General features: G+C 40.7%; 1 protein-coding gene and 1 long non-coding RNA gene across 3 annotated transcripts in view; one reads left to right on the top strand and one right to left on the bottom strand.

Annotated features, from left to right (window-relative positions):
• Nucleotides 1–12,529, top strand: part of ZNF215 (zinc finger protein 215) — a 259,348-nt gene that overhangs the window by 27,888 nt on the left and 218,931 nt on the right. Inside the window, exon 2 of the mRNA XM_082341563.1 lies at nucleotides 5,226–5,275. Coding sequence (XP_082197689.1) covers nucleotides 5,271–5,275 — 5 coding nt within the window. The 5' untranslated portion in view covers nucleotides 5,226–5,270. The remainder of the gene's footprint in view (nucleotides 1–5,225; nucleotides 5,276–12,529) is intronic.
• Nucleotides 1–12,529, bottom strand: part of LOC309605630 — a 48,683-nt gene that overhangs the window by 23,206 nt on the left and 12,948 nt on the right. The window lies entirely within an intron of this gene.

Genomic DNA, 12,529 nt, shown 5'->3' with positions numbered 1-12,529 from the left:
TGGTTGTTTCTCTTGTTTCTGTTAGAGATTGTATGGTTATGGTGCCCACTTTCTATCTGTGATCCAGTTCTTTCACTTTGGACTTGTTGTTGGTATTTGGTCTTACTGGATTAACTGCTATGTGTAGGAATATTGCTCACTCTAGTTAGAGATTCATTTTCAATTCTGGCTTCAGACTTCTATCCAGATTCCCCTTTAGGGCTATATATATCCCCCAGTTAGAATGAGGGTATGGTAATATGGGCACATTTGTTTTCTGGACAACTTATTTCTTAGTTTTCCATCTATAATTTTTCATTTCTTGTTGGGCATCTACTATATATCAGGCATAGGTAATCCTATTTAATCACCTGTATCAGTTTGCTCTTGAATCTGTTACCTATTCTATACCCACATGGCTTTTGGGTCCTCATCTTTCTGCTCTGGTGTATTCAATAATTTTTTTCTCTCTTTTATTTCCTTTTCCACATTGCATCCAGAGTCATCCTACTGACATCCAAATTTAAATTATTTATTGCCTTGTTTACAAAACTTTGAAAACTCTACATTGCCTTGTGATAAAATTAAAATGACTTACCCTGACATTCAACAATTTAACAACAATCATACTCTAAAGTTCCTTTCACAACCACTCCTTTTCCTTTTCCTAGTACTTACCTCACTCTCTCCCTTAGAAGTCACATTCTGCCATCTTCCTTCATTTTTATGGCATTTCTAGATTCTAAATATTACATTACATGAGCCTTTCTCCACCTTTTCTACCATGGGCTCTATATTCCTTCTGCCCTAGTTCAAGTTTATCCTTATTTATGAACCCTTCCTTTTCTCTTCTAGGTTGAGTTAGTAGCTTTCTTTTCTGTGCTATCAGTAGTACCTTGTGCTTATATATATATTACATAGATTTTCTGTTCATTAATTATCTGTTTAGATCATGTACTTTCTTCTCATATTTGTAGCTGTTATGGACCAATGACCATGTCAAATATGTATTTCATCCTTAACAAGTCTTCAGTCTATCCTTGTGTCTCTGTTTTAATCTCGGCTTCTTTTGACTTTTTCATCACTGTTTCTTTTTCAGTCTCTGTGTCAGTTTTTATACCTCTTTCTCTTCCATTTCCCTTCCTTCTCAACCACTTGAATGCTTCAGGCCAAGGTCCCATTTTCAGGTCACTCCAGAGATATGTGGATATAAAGTGGATTCTTTCCTTGAGTCTCTTAGAGTTATGGCTCACAACTTTTAGTCGAGGCTTTTGCTTCCTGTGTGGCAGAGGGCCTGATTTTAAAGTAAGGCCTCGAAGTAAAAAAAAGTGGTTTCACCTTGTTTTAACATTTGTTATTATGTTGTTAAGGCTCAAGGACCTTTAATTATGTGTTTAATAATGACTTAAATTTAAAAATTATCATACAAAGAGGACTCCTGTTTATAAAATTGGTTGTTTTATGTCTGTATGTGCCCCTGGGTGGGGTATCACACATATAATCCCTGGAAATCACCGAGCTGGCAGGGTCACCCCCTCCTTCTCTCTTACCCAGTGCTGTGAAAAGGCTTTCAGTTTTATTTCTTTGTCTTTCTCATTTTTCAGAAACAATACTTTTTTTCCCCTTTAAAGTCAGTAGTGCTTCAGCAAGGGTAGAAGAGTTTTCCTCATAAGGAAATGTTGCAATGTATTATAGATTTTGTCTTGATTTCATTTTTGCAACAGAATTTTAATTTTATCTTACTAATTTTCTTTTAAGTTCCTGGAAATAAACATTTTTGCTTGGTAAGTATGTTTTTACATACTATGACCCTAATTATAACTATAATTATGCATGTCTAACATTATAATAAAGCCTACAAAATTTTTGTGCTTGTATTTTCTTCCACAAAAGATTGGTTTAGGGTATCATTTGACATTTATCATATAGCAACAGTGCAGTCTTTTATCACTTTGCCTGCTAAAAAGTGCCTAAAATCTTTAGAAGCTCTGATAACTGAGAGAGTGGGTGAGGGTCAATATTCTGTGAGAAGCTATCATCAAGATCAGAAATGGTTTAGCTGCAAAAGGGGAAAATAGTTGATAACAGAGTTAGAAAAGAATCCAAGAGCATTTTTAGAAAGGAATAAATCTCCATCATGGGTCACCTCATCTTGGCTGGGTTGGGGGACCTTTCCTACAGACACCCTCTCAGTGCTTTCTCAGAGATCTCTGTAAACCTCTGTTATGCCTTTATTGACCATATATTTCATGATATGCTGGAACTAGCCTATACTGGCTCATGAGAACCAAATGTTAATTGCTCAGGAATTTTGTTAGGCAGTTATTAAGCACAGCCATTATGAAAGATAAATTATATGGGAGTCACGTCAGCAAGTAGGAAGGGATAAATATCTCCAAGGCTCATCATTTTGCTGATACAATGAATAAGCAAGAGATGAACCATCAGAATCAACTTTGCTGAAACTCTGGAAAATGAAAAAGGTTTATAGCTACCAAATGAGTACTGAAGAAAAGGGCAACTTAAAAATGGTAGGGGAAAAACACACAGTAGAGTCACGAAAAACAGAAAGAAAGAAATTTAAGCATACTACAAAAGAAAACCATCAAACCACAAAACGGAAACAAAAATAAGAAGAAATGAACAAAGAAGAACTACAAACACAAGTGGTAAACAAGTTTTAAAATGGCAATAAGTGCATACCTATTGGTAATTACTTTAAATGTCAATGGACTAAATGCTCTGATCAAAAGACAGTGTGACAGATTGGATAAAAAAACAAGAACTACAAGAGACTCACTGCAGGGTGAAAGACACACACAGAAAGTGAGGGGATGTATAAAGATATTTCATGCAAGTAGAAATGACAAGAAAGCAGGGGTAGTAATACTCATATCAGACAAAATAAAATCCATAAAGAAAAACAAAGAAGGATATTATATAATGATAAAAAGAATGGTAGGGGAATGTTGTGTCATTTTTACTTGTCTTTGGACCATCCCATCCCCAGCTTGACAGAGGTCGTGAAGATATCAGTGCATATCTTCAATGTGAGACCCTGGTCCCTGCTTCCAAAGGGAGAAGAGCTGACCTTGTTCTCAAAGAATTGTGTTTGTCTGTTTGGAGCTCTCTGGGGGCTATCTGAAGGACAAATAAAAGGCAGTTTTGTTTTTGTTTCTCCTAGCAGAGAACTTCTTCAGGGCCGAAAAGCAGTCAAGTGGAGGGCATTTCTTGCAAACAAGAAAGGTTAATGAACAATCCCTACTGTCTGGGGGAAGATATTAAGGTTCAGACAAATAATAGACATGCTGTAAACCTGGGAGGAAAGTCTGGTGAGAGATTTTGTGTGAAGTAGAACATTAAAAAACTCCCTTTGTATAGCAATTTAGAAAGTCATGTGCAAACTCTGGGCAGAATATATGCTCAGAAAATTCTTGAGAGACTAAAGCTTTTACCTCTAACTGATCCTTAGGCTCAGGGTAAGCAGAAAGGCTAATGCAGAGTTGTAAAGGGCTTTTGTAGGCATTGGAGGAATGAACCAATATGCAAAGTTTTTATTTTCTTTCCCCCTCCGGGTATTCAAGAAAATCTCTATCAACATATGAGCTGACTCTAAGCTAAAGGAATGCACTTCAGAGACCACACACCACAAATACAGTCTTTACAGAAAAAAGTAGGAAAGTACTAAAGAACAAAACTCATAGCAACCAATGAAAACAATCCCTGAGCATGAAGAAGAATATGATTTCCAGAGTTATCACCTTATAATAGTCAAAAGGTACAGTTTTCCACAGAAAAATTTAAAAGCATACAAAGAAACAAGAAAATAAGGCCCATTCATAGAAAAATGAACAGACACTGTCTATGAGGAATCAAGTCATAGGATTTAATTCTCCTAGGCTCTGCTCACTTGTCTGATTCCCAAGCTGTTCCCTTGGTTTTAGGTACTGTAACCTGAAAATGGCTTGCCTTTTGGTTGGTGTCCAGTTGAAAGACACACCAAGCCAAAGCATGGGAGAAGGAAGGGTTTATTACCTCCAGCAAGTAAGGACAACACTGGGGATCTTTCCTAAAGCAGTGTCTCCCGAAAAGCAAAATTGGGGAAGTTTTAAGCTAATGGTACATGCATATTCATGAAGGGTATTGGGAGATTGACAGAGCCCAAGCTTTAGTTGATTGAAGTCATGAGGGTCAGAAAAGGTCAACATCATCATCCCTTAGGTTCCAGTTGATCTAGTGGTTGAGCTCTTCAGGCTAATCTTTACCATTGTAAGAGAACTGGGAGTCTTTACAACTGGTATATTATCTTTGCTATTGTTACTTCTCTTGCTTGATAACAGTCATTGATTTCTGCATTCTTTTGTTCCCTTAAGATCATTAATTACTGAGACCTGTCAAGGGCAAGCATTGTGGCCAGGCTTAGATCACAAAATGGCTTAGGTCAAAAATGGCTTCTCTTCTGTCAAGAAGCCATGGTTGGTTCTCTTTTCCCAGGGAACCCTTACCCTGTCTGCTTACAGTACCACTTCTAGGTACTAAAATCTGTGTTATTTTTATATTGTTTATAATAGATTACCACAAACTTAGTATATCTAAAACAACACACATGTTACATCACAGTTTCTGTCAGGAGTCTTGGCATGGCTTAGCTGGGTCCTCTCTCAAGGTATCAAAAGGCAACAATCCAGGTGTTGACTCAGCTGTATGCTCATCTAGAGTCTCAACTGGAGAAAAGCTGCTTTCAAGCTTATACATGTTGGCAGAATTCGTCTCCTTGGGGTTGTAGGACCAAGGTCCCATTTTCTTCCTGGCTCTCATTTGGGGCTGCTGTCAGCTCCTAAAGACTGTCCACAGTTCCTTGCCACATGGCCATCTCCATAAGCCCTCTCTCAACATGGCAGCTTACTTCTCAAGCCAGTAGGAGGGAAAAGTATCTCACCTTAAAAAAGGCTCAGTCTCTCTTTAAGGGCTTTCACCTGATAAAGTCAAGCCTCCCCCACCCCACCCCCGATTATCCTCTGGTTAACATAAAATCAACTGGTGTGTGACATTGATGCATCTGAAAAATTCCGTCAACTTTGTCATAGGCTTGAAGAAAGGGGAGGGCATTACACAGGGCTTGAATCATGGCGCTACCCTCATATTTGTGCCAAGTGACAAACTATGTAAAGTGCTTAGCACAGTATTTGACCTATACTAAGGGCTCAATAAATGTTAACTCCTCCTATCTTTTAATTTTTTTGAAGCCCCTGTGGAACCACAATCTCAGTGCCCAGAGGGATTGGGACTCAATGAGGTAAATCCCACTGAGGGGGAGGAGGACCTAAAGGAGTTTGCCACCACCAAGCCAAGGGAGAATCTGATTCTACTAGTGATAACAGCATGCCTCACAGCTTAGGAAAATCTGGAGAGGGGAGCTGTTAGTGGGGACTTGAAGAACTAAATCAGAGAAATTAGAGGGAATACATATGCAGATTACGTTCCAGGGAATTTTTCAGTGTGACAAGGTGGAGTGCTAGAAGGAATTAAGAGAGAAGCATAGCCCTAAACAGTGTATCCCATCCAAATGTGTAGGTGTGGCTGTTACCTGGAGATACATATAACCTTCAACACATCCTTTATCGCTCCTAATCTGACATCTAGTTGGTAGGAGAGACTTGGGGTTTAAATGGCTCGGGAATTGTAACTGGGCTATTCTGTACATGGAATTCATTTGGTGCCTACGCCTATTCCAGGTGGTAGAGGCAAATTTTCAGAGATGATTTCTAGTTAAGATCGGCCTAGGAACCAAAGTAAGCAGATAACTGGCAAGTGTAGCAGGGGAAAAAAACCCCAAGAAACAAAAACCCCCCAAAAATGAAGAGACAAAGTCTGCTTGAATTGGATGAAAAAGGCCAGAGGACCAGAGAATCCTATAGGACTGAGAAGGAAAACGTAGGAAAAAGAGAAGCTCCCAATATACAGGAGCACTTATCTCTAGGAGACCATGAAAACTGAAAGTAGTATGGTAGACCAGCCACTCCAGGGAGCATAAATATAGGATTGTGATGACCACATATCAAGTTACAATAAAGACTGAAAAGCTTACATTGGGGAATGAAAGAAATGATCAAGACAGAAAGGCCTAAATTAAGTCCATGCCTTTTTTTTTTTTTAAACTTAAAACTACATACCACAGCTGTCATCAGGGACACTGATCCAGTAGGTTAACTTTGGGAGGTAGTTTTCCATCTCCTGTTACTTCTGCCATGAGATAATAGGAGATATTAGCTATGGAAGTTGCTGCACCATGGAGAATGACTTTCATCATTTTGTTGTAGACTGAAAGTTAAGCGAGATGCAGTGTCTCTTTTCTGCTAATGTTTTAGCAAGTTCTGTTATTTTCTTTAAATTTTTTTAAATTTAATTAATTAATTTATTTATTTTTGGCTGTGTTGGGTCTTCGTTTCTGTGTGAGGGCTTTCTCCAGTTGCGGCGAGCGGGGGCCACTCTTCATCGCGGTGCGCGGGCTTCTCACTGTCGCGGCCTCCATTGCGGAGCACAGGCTCCAGACGCGCAGGCTCAGTAGTTGTGGCTCACGGGCCTAGCCGCTCCGCGGCATGTGGGATCTTCCCAGACCAGGGCTCGAACCTGTGTCCCCTGCATTGGCAGGCAGACTCTCAACCACTGCGCCACCAGGGAAGCCCGTTCTGTTATTTTCTTGTCTCAAAATGGGGTTACCCTTACCTCTAGAAGATGTGAGAAATTGTGACCCAAAGAAGGCCTCTTCTGCCTTTGAAATTCCTTAGCTATTGACCTCCAGATCGGTTAGGAAGGAACCAAAAAGGTAGGACAGAAGCTGAAGTTGCTTTTTCTAAGACTTAGGATTAAGCCTACTGACCTGGAATTCTCATGGGTGTCAGTTCAAGGGCACAGATAAAGGCACATAGGGAGGAGGGTAGACTCCTCAATGATGATTGTCTCCACTGGACTATCTGGAGATAGTTCAGATCTGGCACTGGGAGCTAGGGAGTCATTGTGTCCTGTTACACTGTCAGGCTCTTCTCATTCTGGACTCCACATGAGTAAGCTCTATTGGGCACTGGGTAGGAGCTGAATGTGTCAGAAGACATTCTGTAAGATGACCTTCCATGAAGGGAGCTGGCAGACTATTGATACATCCTCACATTAGGAGATGATCTACCAGTGATTTGGGAGCATTGGTTTATACCCAACCAGTGGACACAACCTTTGATCACCAAGCAGAATGGTAGAAGTAAAGTTTTATATTGACTAGAGAAAGTGTAATGTGGAAATCAATCCATATATTTAGTCCTTGCTAAAGATGTAGTCCCTGGTATTTATGAAGTCTGATAAGATGATTTCTTCTGAAGAATAATGCAAAACCCTTTATTAGGTGTAGGTAGGTCCCAACACACTAGTATTTTCCTCAGGAAGAAGTCATGTTTACAGTTAAGGAGTGTACCAGAATCCCCTTTTCCCATCCCAGGCTAGAGTGTCTGGGAAGAAATCCTTTAAAGTCACATAGAAAGTCAACTTTGTCAGTTCCAGCAAGGATCTATTAACAGTCACAGACTTACATCCTTGTTCAAGACCATGTTTTGTCTTTTCACTGACTTATTCTCTAAGAAAAGTACATATAAAATAGTGTGTATATCTGAGCATTGTGTATAAGGCACTTGTTCTGATGGTTTCCAAAGTCAACAAGCCGTTCTTTGTAGCTTTGTGTGCCTCAGAGCTGATGGTGGGGTTGTATAAATGAGAAAGAGGTAGAGACATGAGTGGTAGGAAGAAGGATGAGCAGAAGCAAGAAAATGTTCCTTAGTTCTCATCAGCTTTACTGTTGCTTACAGAAAAGGACTTGTGTGCTGGAGATAGATTATTTGCCTGTACTTTGCTGTGCTGGAAAGATTTTGACAATGGTTTCTACTTGTAGCTTATAGTTTGGTCTATTTGAATACCAAGTAATGGGCCTAGATTTAAAGAAGGCAGGGATCTAGTCAAAGCAAGGCAAAACTTTCAGCGAATTAATGGGGTTGTTGAGGATTGAAATGTCCTCACTCGTCTTACTGATTGAACTGGACTTGGTTTTAAACTGATTTAGAATTTAAAGTATGAGTTAATATTTCAAAGTGGTTGTTCTCAGTCTTTATTTTGCATAATGATAACTAGAGGACATATTAAAAATGTGGATTCCCAGCTGCACTCACAGAGAATCTGACATGGAATGTCTAGCTTATTGCTCAGGAACTATCATTTTTTATAAACAATCCAACTTTCACTTTATAAACACTGCTAAGTTTTCAGTCACATTTTGAAAAAACACTATTCTAAGGAGACATTTTTAGTGGAGAAAAGGTGAGAGTGTAAAAAAAAAAAATTGCCCTTCCTGTTGCCCTGGACATGAAGATAACTCACTTGAGACTTTTTGCTTCCTAGTTTTCAACTGAAGTATTCTTTCCCTTTCAGTATTTGAATGAATACACCTGAAGGTTCAACTACTTTGCTAGAATGTTCAACTGAGGGGCTTTTCAGAATTTAGCTTCAAAGGATAAAGAAATGAAAAGGGCTGTAAAGAGCTAGAAAGGAGACATGTAGGCTAGATCCAGAAGTGCTGCCAACATGGGACTGACTGTAATATGGTTTCCAGAGGAGGGATCAGAAAGAATATTGGAGAAATATTATCAAAGAAACAATAGAAGAACATATCTCAGAGCCGCATGTGACCTGATTGTTTCTAAAGAAAATATACATCAAATGTTGTACAGGGTGGCACAGTGGTGGCACAGTGGTTAGGAATCCACCTGCCAATGCAGGGGACACAGGTTTGAGCCCTGGTCCGGGAAGATCCCACATGCCACGGGGCAACAACTCAGCCCGTGAGCCACAACTACTGAGTCTGAGCTCTAGAGCCCGCAAACCACAACTACTGAAGCCCTTGTGCCACAACTACTGAAGCTTGTGTGCCTAGAGCCTGTGCTCCGCAACAAGAGAAGCCACCGCAATGAGAAGCCCTCACACTGCAACAAAGAGTAGCCCCTGCTTGCCGCAACTAGAGGAAGCCCGTGCGCAGCAACAAAAGACCCAATGCAGACAAAAAGTAAATAAATAAATAAATAAAATAAATCTTAAAAAAAAAAGTTGTACAGAAATAATAATATTCCTCATGCTACTATTAATAATAATAACTCTGTTTATATATGTCCTCAAAATGCTCTATTTTCTTTTTTTCTTTCTTTTTTCTTTTTCTTTTTTAATTGAAGTATAGTTGATTTACAATGTTGTGTTAGTTTCAGATGTACAGCAAAGTGATTCACTTATATATGTGTCTATGCTTTTTCACATTCTATCTCCTTATAAGTTATTGCAAAATACCGAGTATAGTCCCCTGTGCTATACAGTAGGTCCTTGTTGGTTATCTATTTTATTTATTTATGTATTTTTAAAAATAAATTTCTTTATTCATTTTTAGCTGCGTTGGGTCTTCGTTGCCGCATGCGGCCTTTCTCTGGTTGTGGCGAGCTGGAGCTACTCTTCGTCATGGTGCGTGGGCTTCTCATTGTGGTGGCTTCTCTTGTTGCAGAGCATAGGCTCTAGGCATGCGGACTTCAGTAGTTGTGGCTCACGGGCTCTAGAGTGCAGGCTCACTAGTTGTGGCACACAGGCTTAGTTGCTCCGTGGCATGTGAGATCTTCCCGGACCAGGGATCGAACGCGTGTCCCCCGCATTGGCAGGCAGATTCCTAGCCGCTGCACCACCAGGGAAGTCCCTTATTTTATATATAGTAGTGTGTCTATATTAATCCCAAACTCCTAATTTATCACCCCCACCTTTTCCCTTGGTAACCATGGTTTGTTTTCTATGTCTGTGGGTCTATTTCTGTTTTGTATTGATATATAAGTTCATTTGTATCTTTTTTTTAGATTCCACTTACAAGCGATATCACATGGTATTGTCTTTGTCTGGCTTACGTCACTTAGTATAATAATCTCTAGTTCCATTCATGTTGCTGCAAATGGCATTATTTCATTATCTTTTATGGCTGAGTAATATACATATATCTATCTATCTATTTATCTGTCTATCTCACATCTTCTTTATCCATTCATCTGTGGATGGACATTTAGGTTCCTTCCATGTCCTGGCTATTGTAAATAGTGCTGCTATTTACGTTGGGGTGCATGTATCTTTTTGAATTAGAGTCTTCTATGGATATGTGCCCAGGAATGGGAGTGCTGGATCATATGGTAACTCTATTTTTAGTTTTTTAAGGAGCCTCCATACTGTTCTCCATAGTGGCTGCACCAATTTGCATTCCCACCAACAGTGTAGGAGGGTTCCTTTCTTTCCACACCCTCTGGTGGGCAGGACCATGTCTAAGGGCATGTGTAGAGGCAGCTGTGGACTCAGGAAGTCTTTACAGCCTGTCTGGTGATGGGTGGGGCTGTGTTCTGTCCTGTTGATTGTTTAGCCTGAGGCATTCCAGCACTGGAGCCTACAGGCTTTTGGGTGGGGCCAGGTCTTGGTGCCAAAATATTAGCCTCCAGGAGATCTCATACAAATGAATACTACCCAATACTTCTGCTACCAGTGTCCTTTTCCCCAGACTGAGGCACTGCAGCCCTCGCCTCTGCAGGAGACCCTCCAAGAGCAGCAGGTAGGTCTGGCTCAGGCTCCTATGAAGTCACTGCTTTTGTCCTTGGTCCCGGTGTGGACAAGACCTTGTGTGCACTCTCCAAGAGTGGAGTCTCTGTTTCCCCAAGTCCTGTGGAGCTGCCCCGCTGGCCTTCAAAGCCAAATGCTCTGGGGGCTCCTCCTCCCGATGCCAGACCCACAGGCTGTGAACGCTGACATGGGGCTCAGAACTCTCACTCCTGTGGGAGAACTCCTGCGATATAATTATTCTCGGGTTGGGGGGCGGTGTATGGGACTTGATTAGATCACGAGTTTGCCCCTCCTACTGTCTCATTGGGTTCCTTCTTTATGTCTTCGGATGTAGACTATCTTTTTAGGTAGGTCCCAGTCTTTTTTATTGATGGTTGTTCAGCAGTTGTGATTTTTGGTGTGCTCCTGTGAGTAGGTGAGCTCAAGGTCCCTTCTACTCTGCCATCTTGTCCAGGAAGCCCGGAAATATTGAAACAGGAGGGAAGGAGTCAGGGCACAACCTTTGAAAGAATGATATAGCCCGAGGACATGACATAAACTGATTAGAACCAAGTGGGTCCAAGATGGTGGACAAGTCGACTTCCACTAGAACTTGAGCCTCAGTATACGCTCACATCAGCAAGCTAAATGACACACCCACAGGCGCCATGACAGTTCCAAGACCAACCATAAGGATCAAAAAGTGGGTGGTGGCCCAATTCCTAGAAATTCCCTCCCTTTCCTAAAATAGCTGGAATACTCCTCCCACTCATTAGCCTATGAAATTACCCACCCCTATAAAAACTGACAACCCCATACCCTGGTGCCTTTCTCACCTTCTGAGATGGCCCATACTCTGTCTGTGCAGTGTGTTTCTCCCAAGGCCACTCTCACCTTCTGAGATGGCCCACACTCTGTGCAGTGTGTTTCTCTCTAAATAAAACCACTTCTTACCTATCACTTTGTCTCTCACTGAATTCTTTCTGTGATGAGACATCAAGAACCTAAGCTTCATTAAATCCTGAAACCAGGCACGTGATCTCAGTTGGAAAACTGTGGGTTTTGGCCAGGTTCGAGTCTTGGCCATGTGGGTTCAAGTCCCAATCTTGGTTTTGGCCCAGTTCGAGTGCCAGCCGTGTGGGTTCAAGTCCAAGTCTGGGTTTTGGCTGGGTTCGAGTCCCAGCACGTGGGTTCAAGTCCTAATCTGAGGTGCATGGTTTCAATATTATTACACTCTTAGAATAAAGGGTAAACAGTTTAAAGTTTAAACAAATCAACAAATTGTGTTATTTACACATATGTTATAATTGGTTTGTTGTATCATCATATTACTTGGCCCTGGCATTCAAGACCTCTTGTCTGGCAACAGTCAACGTAATTCCTTTTAAAACTACTCTTTTTCTTTTTCTTACCTTCTAGTTCACTTTCTTCCCGTAGAAACTACACTCTGTCATCTTTCCTCAAGCTCTTAGTTTTCTTAACTCTGTTTTTTGAGGGAGAGCAGAATACACCACTGCATGATGTGTCACTTTGTCATGGGGATTGTTTTGGCAGAATGCACTTAAGACTCAGCAGCCTTAGGAAAAGCTTTTTACCTCTCCCTTATCTGCCTAAAAGAATTTATGTAGAGATCCTCTACCAGAAAGAGAGCTATTACCAGAGATATCTTTTTATATCAGAAAGACTTATCTGCATGGCATTGAAAACACTTGTTTGCCAAACATTTGCTCTTCTCATCTTCTGGTCTATTGTCTTCCTCCCCATTGAAGCACCACATCCCTACCCCCTCTTTCTTATCTCAGGATGTTTTATAAGGCTAGATTGTCTGACTGCTTTTGAGTCTTCATGTTTTGGTGGGCTCCCATAGATATATAATTAAATTTTTTTCACTTATTAATCTGTCTTA

Source organism: Balaenoptera borealis (assembly GCF_965194805.1).
Source record: "Balaenoptera borealis genome assembly, chromosome: 11".
Lineage (NCBI taxonomy): Eukaryota > Metazoa > Chordata > Mammalia > Artiodactyla > Balaenopteridae > Balaenoptera > Balaenoptera borealis.
The sequence above is the reverse complement of the archived record's forward strand: the minus strand, read 5'-3'. Positions and strand labels throughout refer to the sequence as shown.